At 32.2% G+C, this 20985-nt stretch overlaps 1 protein-coding gene and 2 long non-coding RNA genes across 18 annotated transcripts in view; 2 read left to right on the forward strand and 1 right to left on the reverse strand.

The window, feature by feature from the left end:
• LOC107994675 (protein scalloped) overlaps positions 1-20985 on the reverse strand; it is a 176814-nt gene that overhangs the window by 124591 nt on the left and 31238 nt on the right. For 3 of the 14 annotated variants that reach the window (XM_062078453.1, XM_062078405.1, XM_062078390.1), the window contains one exon: positions 6144-6250. The exons of 7 other annotated variants lie outside the window; for them this stretch is intronic. In XM_062078453.1, the coding sequence (XP_061934437.1) occupies positions 6144-6168 (25 nt within the window). In that variant the 5' untranslated portion in view covers positions 6169-6250. Of the gene's footprint in view, positions 1-6143; positions 6251-6446; positions 6746-7469; positions 7623-20985 lie in introns of those variants that run through there. 4 more of the 14 variants (XM_062078442.1, XM_062078410.1, XM_062078464.1 and 1 more) reach the window with 2 other exon arrangements.
• LOC133666592 (uncharacterized) lies at positions 4667-6382 on the forward strand. Its single transcript, XR_009830945.1, has 2 exons — positions 4667-5338; positions 5455-6382. It is a non-coding gene; the product is annotated as an uncharacterized LOC133666592 (long non-coding RNA).
• Positions 7653-20406, forward strand: LOC114577112 (uncharacterized). 3 transcript variants are annotated; one of them, XR_009830944.1, is made up of 6 exons: positions 7653-8079; positions 8176-8628; positions 8718-8760; positions 8858-9011; positions 17302-17455; positions 19474-20406. It is a non-coding gene; the product is annotated as an uncharacterized LOC114577112 (long non-coding RNA). The 3 variants fall into 3 exon arrangements; XR_003696911.2 differs by lacking the exon at positions 19474-20406 and having other exon boundaries at positions 7653-8628; positions 17302-18078; XR_009830943.1 differs by lacking the exons at positions 17302-17455; positions 19474-20406 and having other exon boundaries at positions 8858-10590.

A 20985-nucleotide genomic window follows, 5' to 3' on the forward strand; every position in this document is an offset into this window, starting at 1 on the left:
TATATGAAAAGGACGAAACAGAAAAGTTTATTATTTCTGATCAATAAAATAGCATATAAATTTATATTCAAAAATTTTAATATTGAAAAAATAGTTCAAAATAATTGAAGAAATTAATTAAAGAATAGTTATAAATAGATATAATAGAAAGATGCGTAATTATATGCATAAGAACAGAAAAATATTATGTTACGTATTTATATATTGCAGTAAGCCAGAATCCAAGATGCTCAATATTCGAATAATAATCCGAATATTGTACGATATTCGATATAATGCAATCCATGCATTTAATACAATAGATTATTATAGCTAGGATGTTCCAACCAACTACGCGTAAAATTTGAGCTAAATCGATGACCCAAATATCACAAGTTCCCCAGTTTCGCATGAAACAACTTCGTCGTCACAAAAATCGAACTCTCATTCGAGAAAATAGCGAATCATTTTTCTTTAACATTTGCAATAAATATGTACAAGTAGTTCTAAATTTTTTCGAATTTTTGAAAGAGCAAAATTTTGAAAATATTTAAAGTAAAGAATCTAATATAAAATTTAAAATTTAAAATTTTGTTTATTAATTTAAAATCTGTGACAGATCTTTCTCAGAGGAATACAACCTAACCTAACAATCTTGCGTCACTGGATACGATCGAAAAGAACCTTATAACTCGTAGTAAGACGATCCCAGGCTATCGTCTACCTGAGGATGTCCCGCAGGATTTATTACCATAGTTAAGAGTCGACATCTCTTCTTTTAACACGCACCTGGAGATATAATAGCTACCTTGTCTATTAAGGATCAAGAAAAGAGATCTGACGGTCGGCTTACGAACATGTTGGGACATGGTTAGGCGAAGAACTTCGTTGAGGGAGGTTAGGAAACAACGATGACGTGTACTCACATGAACGATTCGATCCGAAACAGCTTCTTACGTGAGGACCATCTGAAATTCTGATAGCCATAAAGGTTTCCTTTTAAAATGAAAATATATTTTGGGATACTTTTTCGCACGAAAATATACAAATATATGCAAACGAATATGAATATTTCTTGCTACTAGAGCATTCAAAAAAATATGTGAAAATTTTTGCATTTAGTATAATTTCATTTTAATATGGAAAATAGTCCTTTGAACTATTATCGGCTCTATTTTTCTTAAAATTTTAATATATTAAGATTCCTTGTAATTTGAAACAATAATAAATAATAAATTTTTCACTTTTACATTTCTGATGCAAAGATTTCATCTTCGGTTAATGTGTTAAATATAAATCCATTATTGATCTCTAATTAATTCCAAGATATAAAGAAACATAAAACAAATTGGAAGAAACATCACAAAGTTGCAATTCACTGTTTTATTCAATGTTATGTTGCAAATCAATTAGATCCCGAAATCAGTTATAAAACGAACTCGCGGTTTTATGGTAGGCAACGTCGAAACGAGACGAGCTGTACTTTAGGGCAGGTTTACAAATACGTGGATCAATTCCAGGTTTATCGTTCGGCAGCGGCGATTGGTCGACTCCCGACGGTTCGGTTCTACATATAAAACGTAGTTACGCGTACAAATGCGCGCATACATATAGAATCGTATATAAACGTATATCATATATACATAATGAACATGGATTCTATAACCCGGGTGTGTGTATACCGCCATAATAATTCAGTCTCGAACGTCGCTCTCTCCGCAGTGACCGCAACCTGCAAAGCTGACGAAACACGAGCAAATCAACTGTCGCAGCTATTTTCTGCCTAGTTACGTAAATTAATATTAGAAACGATACTGAAATTATTGTTTCATCGAGACGGATGCGGTACGCACCGCGATCCTGAGCCTATCAACGTGACAACCGTGTTTCGACGGATATTATGGATTTTAGGTTATGGAAAGGGTAATGATTTGTTGGATATTTGATAATGATTGTTTGGAATAGAATTAAGTGCTATTGAAATGATGTTTCATTCAATTGATTACATAATCGATTACAATAAGATCGTTTTTGCATTTGATATTTGTTATAATTAGTTCAGATACTTTTATCCAAGGGTATGTATATTGTTTTAAGTATATATTTTCATTTTAAATAAGAATCTATTCTATTTTAGGCAATTTAAATATATTAATTAAATTAATTTTTTGTTTATTTAATATTCAAACACCTTGTTTATTTTGAATATTGTGTATATGATGAAAATCATATAAAAATTGTTGGTTATATGTAAAAAAAGAATATTTGATTAATAGTATACTTGAGTTTGCAAATTTGAATCGATATTTCTTATCTTATATTTTTCATGTGTAAGATGATAAAAGATTCGAAGCGATATGTTATTTGTTAAACGATTAATTCAATCACTTATGTTATTTTAAATTGTCAACTAAGTCTTTCTCCCTAAAACATAACATCTGAAATGGCTACCACCTACAATTCTGTCAGTTTGATAAATGCGGCTGTCCTTGCTTATTATAGAACCGAAAATTCGAAATAAGAAACGGAATAGAAGTGTAATGGAATCAAGTTTAGACTGAAGAATTATATAAAAACAAAATTTTATAAATTGCTATTTATTTTTATCATGATAAATCCATTTTAGTTAATTGATAGATTTCTTTTCAAAATTTCAATATTGGCGTAGTTATTAATTTAACAAAAAATATCTATAAATTTTTTACAAAAGGATATGACAAATTCATTAATCAAATAATTTTTATTTTAAAGAATATTATTATATTATTATTATTATTTTAAAGAATATTTCATTACTTGATTGACAATTTTAACTTATACGATAGATTTAGTATGTTACACATAAAACAGTTTAGATAACGTTACGTCAATATTAAAAGTATAACGAACTATATTTATCGTAGATAATATTACTTTTAATACCGATATATCTGCGGTATTAGCGAATCAATCATCGAACACGTCATTAATCTTCTTTGGGAATTAAAAACAGTATATTTTATGACGCCAATCGAATGCTTTGATAAATATATTCTCTCTTCGACGAATTATTTTATAATCGACAGTATTTAAAATAAGTAACATTACATAAAAAATATATAATTTAAATACGACGAACAAATTTAAAATTAAAATTATAGAATAGATTATCTATTATTTAAAGAAAGTTTTTTTGAATCCAAATTCAATATTTTTACTATTCTAAATTTTCAATTATAAAAAAATTTAAAAAAAAAATCAATTCGAGAAGTCCAATATTCGATATTTAAATTTTCAAACGAAAATACAATCTCAGAGAAAATAAATGAAATTAAATAAAAAATAAAACTTCTCTTGAGTAAATAATCTAATTTCTTCTAGAGAAATTCCATTAATAAATCTTCTCCCTTTACACTTTCAGCATGTCATCAAATTAAAAATCATTTTCCCACATAGCTGTATCATATAATAATCACTTTTGGCCAATGTGTGATTGCAATTACAATCTCTAAATTAGAAATTCGCCGTGAACGAGAATTTCACGATGTTGTATACTACACATGTGTACTACACGCACCGCCGACGGTACTAGCTGTGGCAACGATGGAAAACGGTGATCGCAACAGCGGCACGCAAAGTGAGCCGACAAAGGCGTCTTATCGCGGTTAATTTATATTTCAAAAGGTTACTGGTACCATCGAAAGAACGTAGAAACTCTCTCGGCGCTATTCCACAAGAAATTCTATCTGTCAAAAGATTTATCAATGCACCCAAGATGATTTCGAGAATTTTTCTTATTATTAATTTTTTTCGTCGTAATGTATACAAAATGGCGGATACTGAACATGTAAGCGCGGGTAATTTGATTTTTATAGGAGTGTTCAATAAGTTTATGAAAATTTTTAAGCAGGTATTTGTTATTTTATATTAATTTATGATTAATTTATATTAATTTCATGGTTAATAAAATAATTTTAAAAATTGTTTGTAATTTGTGAATGTGAAATTTTTAGAGAAATTTTTCGTTCAATCCTCTTAATAATTAAATATCGTTCTCTTTAACTGAATAATCTTTCAATACCTAATTAATAAGAAAACTAACAGTTATATCTTCCAGATCCAATCTCGACATTCAATTCCATCGAACACAAAATATCATAGTGAAACATGTGCAACGTATTAACGTTCTTAGGTTAATCGATCTCGGTGGAAGATCGAGGCAATTAACGCCAGTATCGCCAGTCGATGATGAACATTCGTCATCCGAAGACCGGTTTCTATCGGATGATTCACCAACGTGGATTCTATAAAATCCTACCAATAATGTTCCTGTCGTGGATTTTCTTTTGCTTTTACCACGTACATGATCTTTTTTTCTTTTTTGTTTTTTATCACTTTTATAAATCCTTATCGTGTTTTCTTTTAAAATTCAAACAAAGTAGATATTATCGAATAGCATAGCTTCCAGGAAGGAGTGAAAAATGTTTGAAACGGTTGTCCGGATTCTTCGTCGCGGTATTACGTTCGTAATAATTATTCGAAGTCGGACGGCATCTTGGTGGTAATAACCAGGTCCGTAATAGCCATTTGAAATTGAAATAAGATGTAACGATTCATGGTAATTTTATTTGGCATTTCTATTGAAACGGGATTATGTTGTAGAAAAAGATATCAATTTCAGATCGAATTTTATTATTAAATTGCAAATGAAAATTTGATATAATATATAAATAATATTATATAATATTGAATATTTAATAATAATAATAATAATATAATATTTAGAATTTTATATACTATAAATTTTGAATTTATGTTTATTATATAACATATCAGATCAGCTTAGGTTAGGTTAGATTAGGTTAAATTTAATTTATGTTAAACTGAAATAAGATGTGTAACGAATCGTCGTAATTTTATTTATGTCTTGATTGGGAATGAGATTATATAAAAAGAGATATAGATTTTAAATCAATTTTATTATTAAGTTGTAAATGAAAATTAAAATTGACATGATATTTGGAATGTTATGTATTACAAATTTTAAATTTATGTTTATCATATGATGCATCAAGTTAAGTTTAGGTTACGTTATTACAATTTAATCAAGTTAAGTTATTTCCTTATTACATCAGGTTAGATTATTACTTTTTCATTAGATTATTACTATTTTATTATATTATTAAATATCTTATATTTAGCTTCAACTCTCGAAGGATGACTGAATGCTCATTACTGGTAACCTAGCGATCCACGCTCCGCCATTTTCTCAATCAACAATCGAGATCAACCTCGAAACCTTCTCTAACCTCAAACATCGATCAATTCTCGTCAACGTTCCCGCAAAAGGGAACGCAACGCGTGGCACGACTTTTACAAAGTAGGGATAAGTTCACCACACGCGGATACACTCTCCACCACGACACTATTCAATTTCTCATTCAGGATATCATGCATCATCTTTTGAGCTTAAAAATTATCTCTTCGATCTTCCAGGATTTCCGTGGCATGGCGTCTTGCACAATCTTCTCGAATCGTCATAAATCATGTCGACGGATTGCGTGGGCGGCTATGGAACACGCTCTAACCCCTTTCCAAGTGATGCATAGTAACATTTTATAGGATTTTTACGCACCGTCACAATTCATCCGTTAATGACACCGACATTGGTAAAAGTATAATAATAATAATAATTATTTTTTTTTTATTCCTTTTTCCTTTTTTCGAGCGAACATTAATCAAGCGTGAATATATATCGAATCGTTATGGTTTTTTATAATTTAATTTATGCGTTTTTTATTTATTAATTTCGAACATTAAAACTTTTGTAATTTATATAACTTTTTATTGCAAGATTTTTTTTTTTTTTTAATATTACTTCTCACTTTCTTTTTGATATTTTATGTAATGTGTAATTTATAAATATTATAGTCGTGAAATTAAATTTAGCTTGACAATTTATTTATTTATCTTTTTAACTTTTTAATCGATCAGATGAGTCTCTTTTGCAAGTGTCGATCAAGCTTAAATTTGAAAATCGTCAATTAAATAAGATTGTGTAACACGAAATCAAAGATTCGCGAATTTCTAGCATTCAATGCAATCAAAGAAATGCGAGTATGTAATTATATTGGTGAAAATATAACGAAAATGTAACGAGAGTACAAAAAAAAAGGCGAACTCACTCATTATGTACACGCAATCTGGCATTCCGTGTGTCGAACGTATAAAGAGCGCCTCTTAAAAGTGTGTTCAGTATGGACGAAAAATCTGCTTGATAAAATGGACTTACCTGAAACAAAGGAAAAAAAAACATTTAAAAATATTATTGAAATATGTACATATATATATATTTATTACATATGTATTCTTCCCTAATGCAACTTCTTCGATTGTTAATAAAATAAAAAAATTATAATTAATATCATAGTTCAATATCAGATATATTGTATTGTCGATCGTTTGTGAACGAAATTCCTATGTCTCACCTACGAGGGAACTTAATGAAAGAAAGCATCAACTCTATGCGGACGTAGCACACGCCTTTTCGTTATTTCTCATAATCGCCCACGCTTGGCCGCTTGCCAGCCAAGAGACCCTGGTTTCCCGAGAATCGAAAATAATCACGTCTTCCTCCTCCGCCTTTTCCTCTTCCTTTCGTACGCGTGAATCGTCCGAGGAAAGCGGGAAAGCTAATTTAATTAACGATCCATTTCGCCACTCTCTGTCTTCGAATTATTTTACGCCTTTGAAATAATTAAATTTACGACGAGAAAGTACGCTTCTCCTGTGAACGATAGTATTTTAAGAAGTGACAGAATTGATCGTAAAAATGATTAGATCCGTAGATCACGGGTTTACTTTGGAATTAGTAAACCAAGTCAAATTGATTGATTCAATTTTTTGTATTTGCAATTGAATTACATAATTTCGAAATTAAAATATACATAAATATACGTCTGAATATTTTTTAAAATTAACAAGTATGTGAACATATATGATTTATAGTTAGATATTATCCTTCTTTATTAGTTTTTTCAATATGTGATAACAGTCAACAGGAAATGAAACAGGAAAGAAAAAAACGGAGATCTTATCGTACCGTGAAACGTATCGTAGTATACGATCATAAATGCTTATTATCTATTAAAAAACATACGAGGGATAAGAACAGTCAATTACATGAAATCATAATTAACATATTAATGAATCGATTAGAACTTAATAGTATATTTATTCTGATACAAAATATCAATATATTGATATTTTTGCAGAGTTGATTCCAAAGCCCAAAACAAACACAATAGTTAATATACAAAAATATCATTTAAGACGTATTCATTAAGCAATTTAAATTTACATTAGATGAGACGAAACAAAATAATATCAGTCAAAGATCGTATCAATACCATCTTAATCTTTAATAACAATTACAAACAAATTAATAAATCGCTAAATAACTACTTTTGTTATATTGCAAAGTGTACTATAATATTAATTCACAAACTCACTTAATTTAGTTAAGATCAATGATAAGTTTCATTCCAAACAAGCTTGTCTATCAATCGATCTCTAAAAATTTTCCATCGACGACACTAACTAAATTTGGTGCGCACAATGTATCTGCACATGTATCAACAGACGTGCACCGCGATGCAAATTTGCATCTGGTTGCGCAACCGCGCTCTCGGACATGGTCGCAAAAATACAGTCATACTATATCGATCGATGTGTAATCGATGAATCTAATAATGGCTTGAGCCGCTATTATTCAAGATCGACGCCTGTGTAGCATGCGGTCAGAATCCACTCGTGAAATCAACGCGGTTGAGAAAAGATATATATTCCCCTTTACAAACTGGCGAAACGTTTCGTTGGTGGTAGGCGGCCGAGCGTGGGTCTCGGTGGCCTCTCTACCGCGATTTAAATATTTAACTCCGCTTAAACATGAGCAAGAGCCAACCGTTACTCGCGCGAGCGATAATTTTCATCCGCGGGTAAACTCGCTTGGGAAAATCGACCGACCGCGTGAATCATCCTCCCACCTGATTTCCAACCTAGCTGATGAGAATCAATGGGAAAATCTGATTGGCACTCTTGGTTTTGCATTTGTTAGGTTAGGTAATACTAGTTCTCTGCCTATTTAATTGAAATCTTATTTTTTTATTTGTATAGTGATTAGATAATCATTTACCTTGTTATTATCGTTATGAGCAGTAATAGATAAAGTGTACACGAAGCCAAATTTTTAATACTATGGCCTACTGGCTGTAAATTAAGAAGAAAAGATCACATTTCCAATTTACCGACGGTAAGGAAGAGAGTCAAGAATTGTACGTCGTAAGTCAAAGTAAAGATTGTATGTAAACGATTCGAAATGCGAAAATGCACGGATACATTGTAAACAGTAAACTGAACTGAATTGATATAAATAAAGATATTACGTTCGAAGATGAATTTTACGATTGAAAATAACTGTGTTATTATATATATTATACATATTTAATAATAAAAATTACATGAAATCGTCACGTGACACGTAAATGTACACTTCGGGAGAAATCGGAAAAATTCGGGTAGGATCGGAATCTTGAAACATGGTTGATGATTTCGTGTCAATTTGGCAATAATTGGATGCAGTAGTCTATATAATATTAATTTTATTATAAAGTAAGTGATGAAAAATTTAGAAAACAAATTAAATCGTAATATTATAGTAATTTTAATTCATAATTTATTCTTCTTGAAATATTTTACAGATTAAATTTTTTCATATTCCGTAAATAACCTATATCATTTAAAGTGAGTTAAGAAAATTTACTTTAAGATTCAATATACAATTAGAAGTAATTTTATTCGCATAGAATAATGGAACAAAATATACATTTAAACTTTGCAGAGATTATCTAACGGAAGAAGACTAGCAATTGTCACAAAGTATAATTCATCTACCCACAATTACTTGAGTTTAAATGGATTGTTCTCTCGAGGGATGAATTATGTTCCTCATTAAAACGCCTGTTGAAAAGATTATATAAAATCAAGTTGGAAAGGTAAAGTACTAATATTTTTTTCTCAAAATCTTTTAAAAAATAAGATCTTGTAAAACAAGTACAATTGAAATAATTTTAATTTATGATATATTTATAATGCCTTCATTTACATACACATATCTTTAATATGTTTTATACGATAAAGTTTAAGTGATTTGGCCTTATAACAAGAATAAATTATTAATGCTTCCCATTTAAAATAGGGAGTAGCAATTTAACCTGAACATCTAATATTGTATATATCTTAAATTTCAAGCTTTCTATTGTCGATAATTGCTGATGTATTATTCATTTGTTCCAATCTCGCGCCGGTATTAACGAGCGAACTATCGACAAAGTGGGCATTAAATATGTAAAGCTTTTCAACTTTAACAAAATATAAAAGTTGTAAATTATTTCATTTTTAACCATCGGATAAAATGAACAATTTTATAATTCTATCGCAAGATTTGTAATCAGAGTTAATGATACAATTTTATAATTAAGTATGATATATTGAACAACTTATTAATTTTAATAAAAAAAAAGAAAAAAAGACAAAAATTTTTAAAGTAATCTAAAATACATTTTTACAAAAAAAATATATATATTTTTTTGCAAGATAAGCGACACAAGATAAATGCCTATAAATTTTAACGAATGATTTTCAATATCCTTGCAATTGATCTCGGACAGTTTAAAATTAATGCGTGCTAACAACCCTGAGCCCTACTACTAAAATTTGTAATTTTGCCAATAGCTTACGTGACAGCTTAGACTTCTTCGAATCAATAGACGCCTTGAAACGTTCTGTCCTTTGAGCTATTTTAAATAAACAATTCTATATTTTGCATTCATTCTCTATAAATTATCTTTCCATTCTATGCTTAAATATTAACAGAAGTTAGGATAAAAATTTTTCCTATTACTTTCTTCGTTCCATAGTTAAAAAAAAAAATCTTTTCCAATTTTCCAAATTTCTAGATACAATATTCTATCTATGATAAATTGAAAATTAAAATACTCTTATTTTCATAAATTAGAGATAGAATATTTTAATATATATGATAAATTTTCTATCCTTCATCCTTGAAATTTCGAAACGAAAAACATACGTCTCTGGATGGCTCGGTTAGCCATCGGAAGCTGAGTCGAGGGCCGGAAACGAGATAATCGAAATTGCACGCGCGCCAAGAACCTCTTGGATTGGGACTTTGCGTAGAAAGCGAAATGCGCTCGAATCCCGACGCATCCGGTCTCGAGCCACTTGCCAAAATCCCCACCATTGTGGAAACTTCATTCATGACTCGTCCCGTGCAGGTGTGCTCGTTTATTAAGTCACTGGGTAGGGGAAACGTAACGCGCAAAAATATCAGCCTTTGATCCTACAATAAAAGGAAAATGCAATCCACCGTTCTTGTTATTATTTCGAACCAGCTTTATCCTATCTTAATGCTCGAAACTATTATCTCTCAATTCACGTGACTCGTCACGAAAATAAATAAACAAAGGCACGCACACACATATTCACTATATATAGAAAACACTATCTGTTAAAATAAACATATAAGAATTGTGAATAATTGATACGTGATTATTACGAAGAATTTTAATCAACTGCTTCATATTCCAAGTTCCATTTACGTATTTGAATACAAACTTTTAATTAGCTGCAACTTTCATGATAAATCTTGCCCACCTGGAACAAGATCAAAAAAGAAAAAAGAATACAGAACAGAAATATACGCAGAGTAAAAAAAAAAAAGGAGGAGCAGTAATGTGGCTTCGCTATTCGAAACCTAGCATTGCCAAAAACGTTCTCGAGGCTTTCCGTTAAAGCCTATCTAAAGAGGGAAAAAGATCACCGCTAGAGGTCGTGGTTGAGGAAAGATTCGAGGCGCAACGAAGCGGCGGTAGAATCCATGGGCGTGCTTCGACCATTTTCTTCGCGTGAAACTGCACGAACGGCCGCAAACCATCTCGAGGCGCTCTCTCTCTCTCGAGGAGCACTCGACTATTTTAACCGTGAAATAACTCAGTCGAGGAGGGTTCGGCCGTGGAGGGAGGGAGAAGGGAGTGGAAAAGGAAGAAAAAGAGGGATCGTGGGGACGGTGAGGGGAGAGATGTGGCATGATATGTGGGTCCTAAAGATAGAGCACCCGAAACAACCATAAACCTTTTTATTCCACTTGCTCTGGCCCCGACGATCCTTCTATCTGTCTCTCGTTCGCCGCTTAAGTGTACACGTGGGTTACATTTTTTTTTCTTTTTTTCTTTTAATTTGAAAAATAATTTTTCCACAGATGGAAATAAGCTGGATAATATCGTTGATTTTTAATTTTTAATCGAACGTACTTTCATTTCACTTTGTGCAGATATGAGGGAGGGGGAAATTTAAAGGTGAATAAATACGAAGCAATTAAAAGTATTTGTATTTGGGAAGTGAATTTAAAAATTTAATCAAGCTTCTTACTCAAAAAAGAATCTGAACATCCTGAGACAATTTATAATGCAAATAAATTTCTGATGATCAAATTTTAACAAATGGATAATCGATTCTTCGTGTTTTCCTTTTTCTGAATTTTATTTTTAGCAGAGGATAGAGACAAAGTAGAGGTAATTATGGACTGTTTTAACCTGTTAAGTAGGTCGTTTCTTAAGTGGAGAATCCCTTTTTAACGGTGCATTAAAGAATGATGAAGAAGGATTAATTTGTCTTGGCCACTGCAAATATGGATTCGAGAATGTATTTTTAATTTGGGTATAACGACATGATGAGAGGACTCTGAGATATCGAATCGATGGAATACGATTTACATCGCTTTATTCCCTTCATAGATTCGTTAATATTTTAAATTACGATTTTCCTATGCGTTTTGAAGGAACGATTGTTAACGTACGTAAAATCCAGATATGAATAGCCATTTACAACGACATGTTACTTTAAAAAAAAAAAATAAAACAATCTTAATATTCAAAATGCAAGAATAAAAGTGGCATGGATTTCCAAAAATAAAAAAAGAATTTCCAAATCTGTTTGCACATGTACAATAATATTATTTAAACTTAAAATAAATAATAACAAACGAGGAAAACGTATACGTGTAAAATTTTCCAAATAAAAATTGAATCGTGAACTTAATTTGCATTTTATTGCATCTCCATGAGTACATAATATAATGAAATCTCCTCAACTAGAGAGAAACGTATCTAGTGTGAAGCATAATAAAAAAAGTGAAAAAAATGTAAAAAAGAAAAGAAAAGGAAAAAAGAAAGAAAGAAAGGAAGAAAGAAAAAAATCCTCTTTTTAGAAACAGAATACATACCCGCATCGTATCAAAAGACTGAAATAACCAAGAGAAAAGATTATATAGACTAAAATAACCGAGAGAAAAGATTATATAGTTTCAAAGAAAGATTCGTGTACAAAAGAGCATAAAATAAAAGCCATTAGCAACAGCTCGCTAAAATTACGAGATAAAAATCCATGCCCACGTAACTCATTGTTGCTTTCTTCTAAAAGAAACAAGAACAATAAGATTTCACCTCCGATAACCGACCTATTTCCACGTTTAAAATTAATGATTCTATACTTGCTATTATGAACACACCATTTCGCGGTTATGGAATACCATATTTCAGAGGTTAAATAGAAAAATGTCACTGGATGACGTTTTTCTCTTCTTTTGCGGAATTAACGATTAACAATTTATTTAAAACTTGTTATTAGTTTTATTATTAAATAGATTTCAATCATCGTAAATTTACGTTTTTTGTTTCGAGGGATTGGATAATTTTTATTTTTCTTTCTTTTTTTTTTTTTTTCTCCATAATAATATCTTTTCCGAGATAATAACTGTAATTCTTCTGGATCCGATTGGGCATAAACTTTTAAGAGTATAAAATTTTAAACTTTTGAATTTTTCCTTCATATTTTGAATTGAACATCGAGCGATGAAATAAAAATATTAAATTAAGATATTTAAAGTGAAAATGGTCACGAAAATATTAGCAGTTTTGTCCCATGGAATATTAAAAAAAAGGAATGTTCAACGATAAAATGTATTTCGTATCGAGTTGGAAGTATATTTCATTGAAAACGGCGCTTAATGTGTGAAAAAAGAGAAAATTTCTTGAAACAATTTTGGACGGTTTTCAAATCCGGTTCAAACCATCGTTAAAATTATCAGGATCGTGGAACACGAGAGTGAATGTTATCGAGGTTCAGATCTTGAAGAAGGCTCGTTTTTGCCCCGTTTTCCACTTCGATATTTTGCTGAGTTGGCCTAATGCGTTTCGCATGAATCAGCCGATTTACGAAGCGACCGTTTGAAAATTGGTCAAACACGGTTCCACTTCTTATATCGGTCGTTTGATATTCTATTCTTCTTCAAATTTTGTTTTCCCTCTTTAAATTTCCTCCTACACTTTCTCGTACGAAAAGTTAGTTCGATAGAAAAGAAATAGAAAAAATAAAAATTGCGAGAAAATTTACTTCCAATCTTCAGATTAAATTTTGTCGAACGAATATTTCTCGAAAATATCGCAAAAATATTTCTATTATTAATTACGCATTCGAATAAATTCAAATAAATCATTCTTTGCGAAATAAGAGATTTCATCGGTTTAATTTTAAATCCATTTCGTTCGGGATAATGAAATAATTAAATTACTTTAAATTACTGGGAAAAAATATCTATAGAATGCAAGTTTCTATTTAATTTTTCTTTGATTCGATGAATTATATTGGGTAAAAAAAGGAGAAAAAAATACACGATATTGGAGAACACAGGTGAAGCTAGAAAATCCGTTAACGAGCAAAGAATGTTTAACTACTTGGGTAAACAGTGTCATTAAGAAAGCAAGACGATTAACCTTTTCGAGAACGGTTCTGCTCGAACGAAAAAGGAGGGAAATGGTACTCGCCTCGTTGACCTATAATTAAACCTCTTCGCGGCTGAACAACGTTTTCGGTTCGTTTGACGAGAGATGATCTTGTTGAAACCAACATGCACACCGTGAATATCGAGATATATATTTATAAACGTGGACATGGATAGAAAAAATCTTTTTCCGCCGTAAAAATTACTTTATAAGCGGAATCATTATGAATCTGCTTGCTTGGTAAAACAAAATATTCGGCAAGAAATTATACACGTGTGGATGAATCGCTATATTGTACAATTTTCTAAAATATTTCCACATTTGAAAAATGGACAGAAATATTTTAGATAAGCGAGAATGATAAATTACTTTTAAATGACCTTAATGACCCTTCATCTGTGAATGGCGCTTGAAATATTTTCACTTTGTTGCAGTTAGTCACGAAATGCATATCTATTTTCGAAAAAAATGTTGTAAACAGTGATTAAAAAAGAAGAAAAATTTACAAAAGTTGGAACAAAATTGGACGATTGTTGTCGAAGCGAAAAATGGAAAGTTGAAAATAATCGAAGTTAAAAATAGTCGATAGCTATGTTTGTTTAAACGACTCTCGTATTCTCCCCCTTCGATCGTTCGATGGTAGATGAACCAACCAACTCCGGAAATTACGAATAAATTGTTATTAGCTTAAACGACAGAACACGATACTTTGTTGCTGACTTTTCGAGGGTTGCAATTTTTTTTTTAAACCTGTTTACTGTGGGTCAATGGACTGTGGGATAGATAAGAGTGTTTTAATCGAACGGATGAATGAACGTATATAAGTTACAAGTATATGATGAATTTGCGATATAATGATCGAACTGACAAGAAAATTACGCGTGTGGCAACAAAATTCTAATAAACTGTATAATTTAGTGTAATTTACTAGCATAATTTTTCCGATGTAAATGTTAGTATATCGACGTGATTACTGTCATAAAGAACTTTGGTTCGTTTCTAAAGTTGTATCTTAAATCATCAGAATCGAGTTTGGTCGGAAATAATCTTTTTCCCCGTTTTTTAATGATAAATAAATTACATCGCATTTCACATTTTTATATTCAGAAATAATTTCTTTGCTGTAAAAATATTCGAAGTAAGATAAAAAAGCTGGGATGGAATATTTTTTATTCTCTTTTAAAATTTCTCTCTCGGATAAGTGTTATTGAAACGATGGTATCGATACGCATAAATATATATGCGTTATTATCTTATGTTTTCCTTGAAACTCCCAAGTTTGATACGATGCATTTCTCTCTATTGCGAAAAGCAAGTCTATGTTTTAGAAGTCCTACTATATGTGTAACAGCTCACGAGATGTTCCATCAACTTCACTATACATAGAACCGTCCGCAAACATTGACTCTGGTTTATGTGGACATGGCATAAGATACTCATCTCTCCCTTCCACGATTCCACAATTTCCACTTTACCTCTCCCCTAGCCGCAGAAACGCAAAGAAACGTCAAAGCTAAAGAAAACGTTGCTCGAGAGCTAAAACATCCCTCCGGTCGATGATAAAATGAAAAGGATGGAGAAAAATGAGGTGGCACGAATAAGAAACGTAAACGCGGCCGAGTGACACGTGCCCGAACAGTCATTATTCCATCAACGTGCCGGTCCGTCGATGAGTGCACACGTGTTTACGCGTCATTACGCGCATGCGCAGACAGATGACGCGAACCGAAGTGGCTGCTCTCTGCCGCGCGCGGGAAACGTTCATGACGAAAGCAGATTGGACAGGAAAATAAAACGAACTTGTTCGCTTGCCTTCTGTATATTTTCTCGCCACGAAATTTATGGCCATTAATACTCGCGCGATTATCACCGAAATAGAATACACAGTAAAAGTTGGATAACACTGTTCAAAAATCGAAAAACTCACACACCCCAACACTTATGGAATAGTAGAATCTATTTTTTCCTTCTACTAGAATTTGAAATTAGCTGTTTACAATGCTATTTATCCGTTATAAGTTCAAGACAGGCTAGAAACGTGTACATAACCGTCAAAGGCATGAAATTTTATATTTCATTTCGTCTTTGTCGATAACGAACGTAGAGTGCGACAGTTAAGTAAGAGACGAGGAAAGATCGAGAAGCAAAGCTCGTTTGAAGAAATTTATGTCGTATTGTTTCGGTGTGACATTATTCCCTTCACTGAATCCAACAGGGAGGGGAGGGAGGGAGAGAGAGAGGTTTCTTCTAGTGGCAGAGATGATTCTCGAGCGCGTTAGTATTTTAAACGTAGAAAAGGATGGTGGGTGGAAAGAGAAAGAGAATTAAACGTATCGTTCGTTTCGCGGTGTGCGTCAAGTGGTGGGGTTAAGTAGCGCACACTTAAGCCGTAGATCGTTCGGTGCAAGTTATCCAACTTTTGCTAGTTATTTATCATACGGATATTATTATATGGATGATTCTCTTGTTCGTGGACTCAAAAGGAATGCCGTTACTTAAACACTGTAGCGATAATCTCTTGTTTGTACATAGTTTATACACTTCTGTGAACATTACAAATATAGTTGCTGCGCTAATCGTTGTCGTCGATCAATCGACGAGGGAACAGCGATTTCTTCGGACAAATCGCTATATACAGAAAAAAGGTTAGGTTAGGTATCGCATACGGGAGGATGTTTCTTTTGAAGTTCTCTTACATAATTTAATATTGTTTGTTCGTTATATTTTGAAAATATGAAAATATACGAAGAACTTTAATCTAGTGAAAAATTAATTAAGGAAGAAAATGAACAAAAAAAAATTGATCCGAAGAAATTGATTAATACAACGTCCCTACCAGCAAGCAACTACATAACAAATGAAAATTGCATTCATCAAGGAAATACTAATATATATGCTCATTATCATCGTGTATAGTCACGGTCATTATAATTACAGTGTCATAAACTCATCATACGATTGTGATTACGGTAATAAAAAGTCAAGCAGCATCGAAGTATTTTTCATTTTATATCCTTTTTTTCTTATAATTATAGAAACTTTATTGCGATTAAAATTAACATTGTAATTGATGTATTATATTCCACATCGCGGATATTTATCAGATGCATTCAAGATTAGCAGAAATAACAATATATATATATATATATATAATCCTCAATATTTAATCATTCTAATAAATCCAAAATCGATAATTACATAAATTCAAAAAATTATTAAACGTTATTAAATGCTACCAATGCAATAAATTTATAATATAACAATAATTAAAAAAAATGTACAATTCTTCAAAATCACGATTTCTATTTCTCTGGTCGTAGAAATTTATAATTCGTTTGGTTTCAAACCAATTCGTTTATCGCTCTACAACCCCCTAAACGGATACGAGTCCCCAGAACGATCAACTTCGAATTCGTTTGATCGTTAGGTGAACGTGAGCATAGATTTCCGGTGAAGAGAAGCGATCTGTGCCCGACAGCCAGTTACAGAGGTGCACGCAAGAAGGTGCAACGCAAGCACATCTCGCATCTGTCGTAGAGCATCCATGATGGAGGGGAAACGAGCCACCTCCAATCTTCCAGGTATCGTTTCTTTCACCGGGTGAGGTAGAAACAGGTACAGACGGAAAGCGGACAACAGCTCGGAAGCTGTTAACCCATTCGAAACCGATATCTTATTACCAAGAAAAGATATACTTGTCTATATTTATTTCACTTTAATTTTAATTTCATTTCAAAAAAATTAAAAATTTTCACATCCTCTAAAATCATCCTTTAAAATTTTCGAAAAATTAATAACTAAATAATTCGGCTAAGAATTAAAAATTTTTCGAAATTGATCACGTTTGATGAAAGAATCATCGATTTTAGATAGAAAATCTTAAACTGCTCGCTTAATTTCATAAATTTCGACTCACATTTTCGTACACCTTTCTCTTGCTCCTTTCTTTTGAACTTTTAAACTATATTAATACTATCAATGCACATTTATAGGGAAAATAATCAACACGGTCACCTTTGAAGTAATCGAAGTCCTCCCGTTCACGATACCTCTAACATCGCCTAAGTCTCCAGCTGTTACACAATTTTATCCGACATAATTTCACCACTTCGACGCCGCGAACGATCTTAAACACCTGTTCGATCCATCCCGATTAGTCGATCGACGAATGATTGTAAAAAAAAAAAAAAGAAAAAAAAATAAACACGTAGGTATAATAATAAGACGCACACCGTGTTAATAAAGTGTTAAAGAACGTGGATTAACGAGGATACAGAGGATGGACTACCGCTTCGTTGGCTGACCTCGACGATTCTCGATGTCAATTTCTCGTTACGTTGCCTCCCCTTTCTAGACTACCAAAGGTCACTACTCCCTCTTTCTCCACTATTCCACCATCTGGTTTCTCTTTGAAAGAACCCATGGATCTCTCTTTCTTTCTCCTCTCGAATCGAAGCCAATTAAACCGTGAGAGTGGTACTGATTGGAAGATTCGATTTTGATATCATCTCTCTCTTGGCGATATTATCCGTCATTTTTTTATTTACATCTTCTTCTTTTTATCCCTCTTTGATGATAGCGTTCGAACAATTTTTCTCCTTTTTCTCCCTTGCAGAATGGTATTAAAATGGTAAGGAAATATAAATTTCTATGATTATTCGGTATAAAGACTTACTCATAGAACACAATATAAAATAATAATTAATTCAATTTTCTTCTCTTTCGAGAGGAGCTTGATACTTAAAAAGATCATTCAATCGATAGAAATAAAAATTACGATATCATCCGCAACATTCGATCCATGTCTCCTCGTCAAGGAAGGAAATTCTGAGAATTATATAACGATTAATTCAATTAATCCTACGTAACGACTCTACTTTCTACAAACTTCCTTCCTCAACCCAATTTCTTTTTCCACTTTCGAGAGATTCTACGACAGAAGAAGAATGGTGCATATCGGGGAGAAGAAAGGGATGATGAGATGAGACGTCGAAGGGGAGGAGGCGGAGGTCGGCCCCTCTCTGTCCCTCTTGGTCCTCCGCTCATTTCGTCCTGGTCGCCTTCCTTTGTTCCCACGCCTCTCCTCGAGCCACCACCATCATCTTCTTCCTCTTCTTCTTCTTACACCGGCGATCTGGTCCTTTCGTGATTCACCGTTACACACAAAGGGAAGCTCTGGACGGAGAGAATCTTGGTTATAAGGGGACGAGCACAGAGGGGAAGGTGAAGAGGGGGGAGGAGAGATTTTCAAGGTTTTTTATCTCACAGAATTGATATTTTTGAAATGTATGTGGAAAAAATGAAAGAATATTATTTGCTTTATCTAGTTACTTTTCATTCAGAGGGAATAGTTTTAAGTCAAATTTCAAAAATCCCCCTCTCAAATAAATATATATATATGTGTATATATATATATATATATATATATATGTGTGTGTGTGTGTGTGTGTGTGTAAAGAGTATCGTATATATTTTTATTATAACTATATTTTCCACCATTTTTAATAAACTGAAAATAAGAGAAATTGAAAAAAATATAAGAAGAAAAAATTTGAATTTACAAACAATTGGAGCATTAATTGAAAATCACTGGTTCCAGAGATGGAGGACGGTGGCGCAGCGTGAAAGTTCCGAGTAAAAATGAGGGACGGGAGTTTGCGCGCGGGAGAAAATTTTCTTTCGCGCCTCGATTCCTTCCTGATCCGCTCGAGGTCGGGAGTTAACCGGTATGAGAAACATTGTGAATATTGGAAAAAGTAACGGGATCAAGCGAAAGCTTGAAAGGATTGTGCGTTAACCTTGGCGTCGTTCTTTCATTTAAATCGATCCTCTTAAGAAGTTTTTTAAATTACAGATCTTAAATTATATTCTATTCCAAAGATTTAAAATTGTATGTACGACTTTTCGTTATTTTAAATTCTAATTTTCTTTTTGAAAAGTTAATCGATATTGGATGCAAACAATGATTTCTCGACAAAACGAGATATTATTTCGGATAAAATATATTTTTTAAAAATTCTTAAATTTTAAAATAGTGATGCGACAGTTCTCGTGTCAGATTTAGTGTTAATTAAATTGAAAAGATAATTTTTTATTCGATGACTCGTTGGAATTTAGAAATTTTTGATTTCTAATCTATTTAATAAATAGGAATGAGGGAAAGAGACGAAAGAAAGAGGAATAAAAGGATGTTTAAACGGGGGTGGAACGAAAGTGTCGCGAAGGAAAATGGGTGTAGAAAATTCAATAAAACTGCAACGGCGTGATCCATCGCCGTGTACGAAAAGAAGATCAAACACACGGTAAGAGATAGCAGAAAGGGGCATAAAATCTGTTCGTGGATTTAGGAAGAAATTTAATGCCTTAAAGTGGCTGAATAAAATGGAAGCTTGTATTGTAATAAGAATTTGGGAAAGAAAAAGTGTAACTTTCTACGAAAAATTCTTTGTCTTGATATTTTTATTCCCGTCAAAAAAAAGGCATCGTAACATGAAATATTTATAAACTACTATTAATAAGTTATTGAGAAATATATTACACGTATAATTCCTTATAATTTTAAAATTACGTTAAAATTCCTGACAAATTTCCTTCGCTAACGATTATTACGGGTCACATCGCATAAAACGCACAAATCTCTTACAACCTTTTCTTACATACATTCCTAATCGAAGAAATCCAACGCTACGTTTAAATTCCCATTAACTAACATCAAACTATCATAAATCATTTAAACTACTCAAACCATCCTTATCATCCATCTATTCGAAAAGACCATCACTCAACAATTTTACATTAGACGTTTTGAAAAAATCAAAATTGTATGATTACTTTCTAACAGTAAAAAAAAAAAAAAAAAAATCTACATTTTGTTTCATCGATTATAATTCAATAATGCAAAGACGAGTAATATTAATTTAATCGTCGAAATACTCTAAGAGGATCTCTTAGAGTAATCTATAGAAAATCCGAACAGTTAATTTTCTATTCGCGAAAAAAAAAAAAATTTTTTTAAAGAAAAATTAACGCCGGCCAATCACGACGCAGGCGATCTTCGAGCCCGCGACAACGCGAGAAATTTCTCAGAGACTCCTCCTCTCGCGCAAAAGGA

The sequence above is a fragment of the Apis cerana genome, linkage group LG1, assembly GCF_029169275.1.
Source record: "Apis cerana isolate GH-2021 linkage group LG1, AcerK_1.0, whole genome shotgun sequence".
Lineage (NCBI taxonomy): Eukaryota > Metazoa > Arthropoda > Insecta > Hymenoptera > Apidae > Apis > Apis cerana.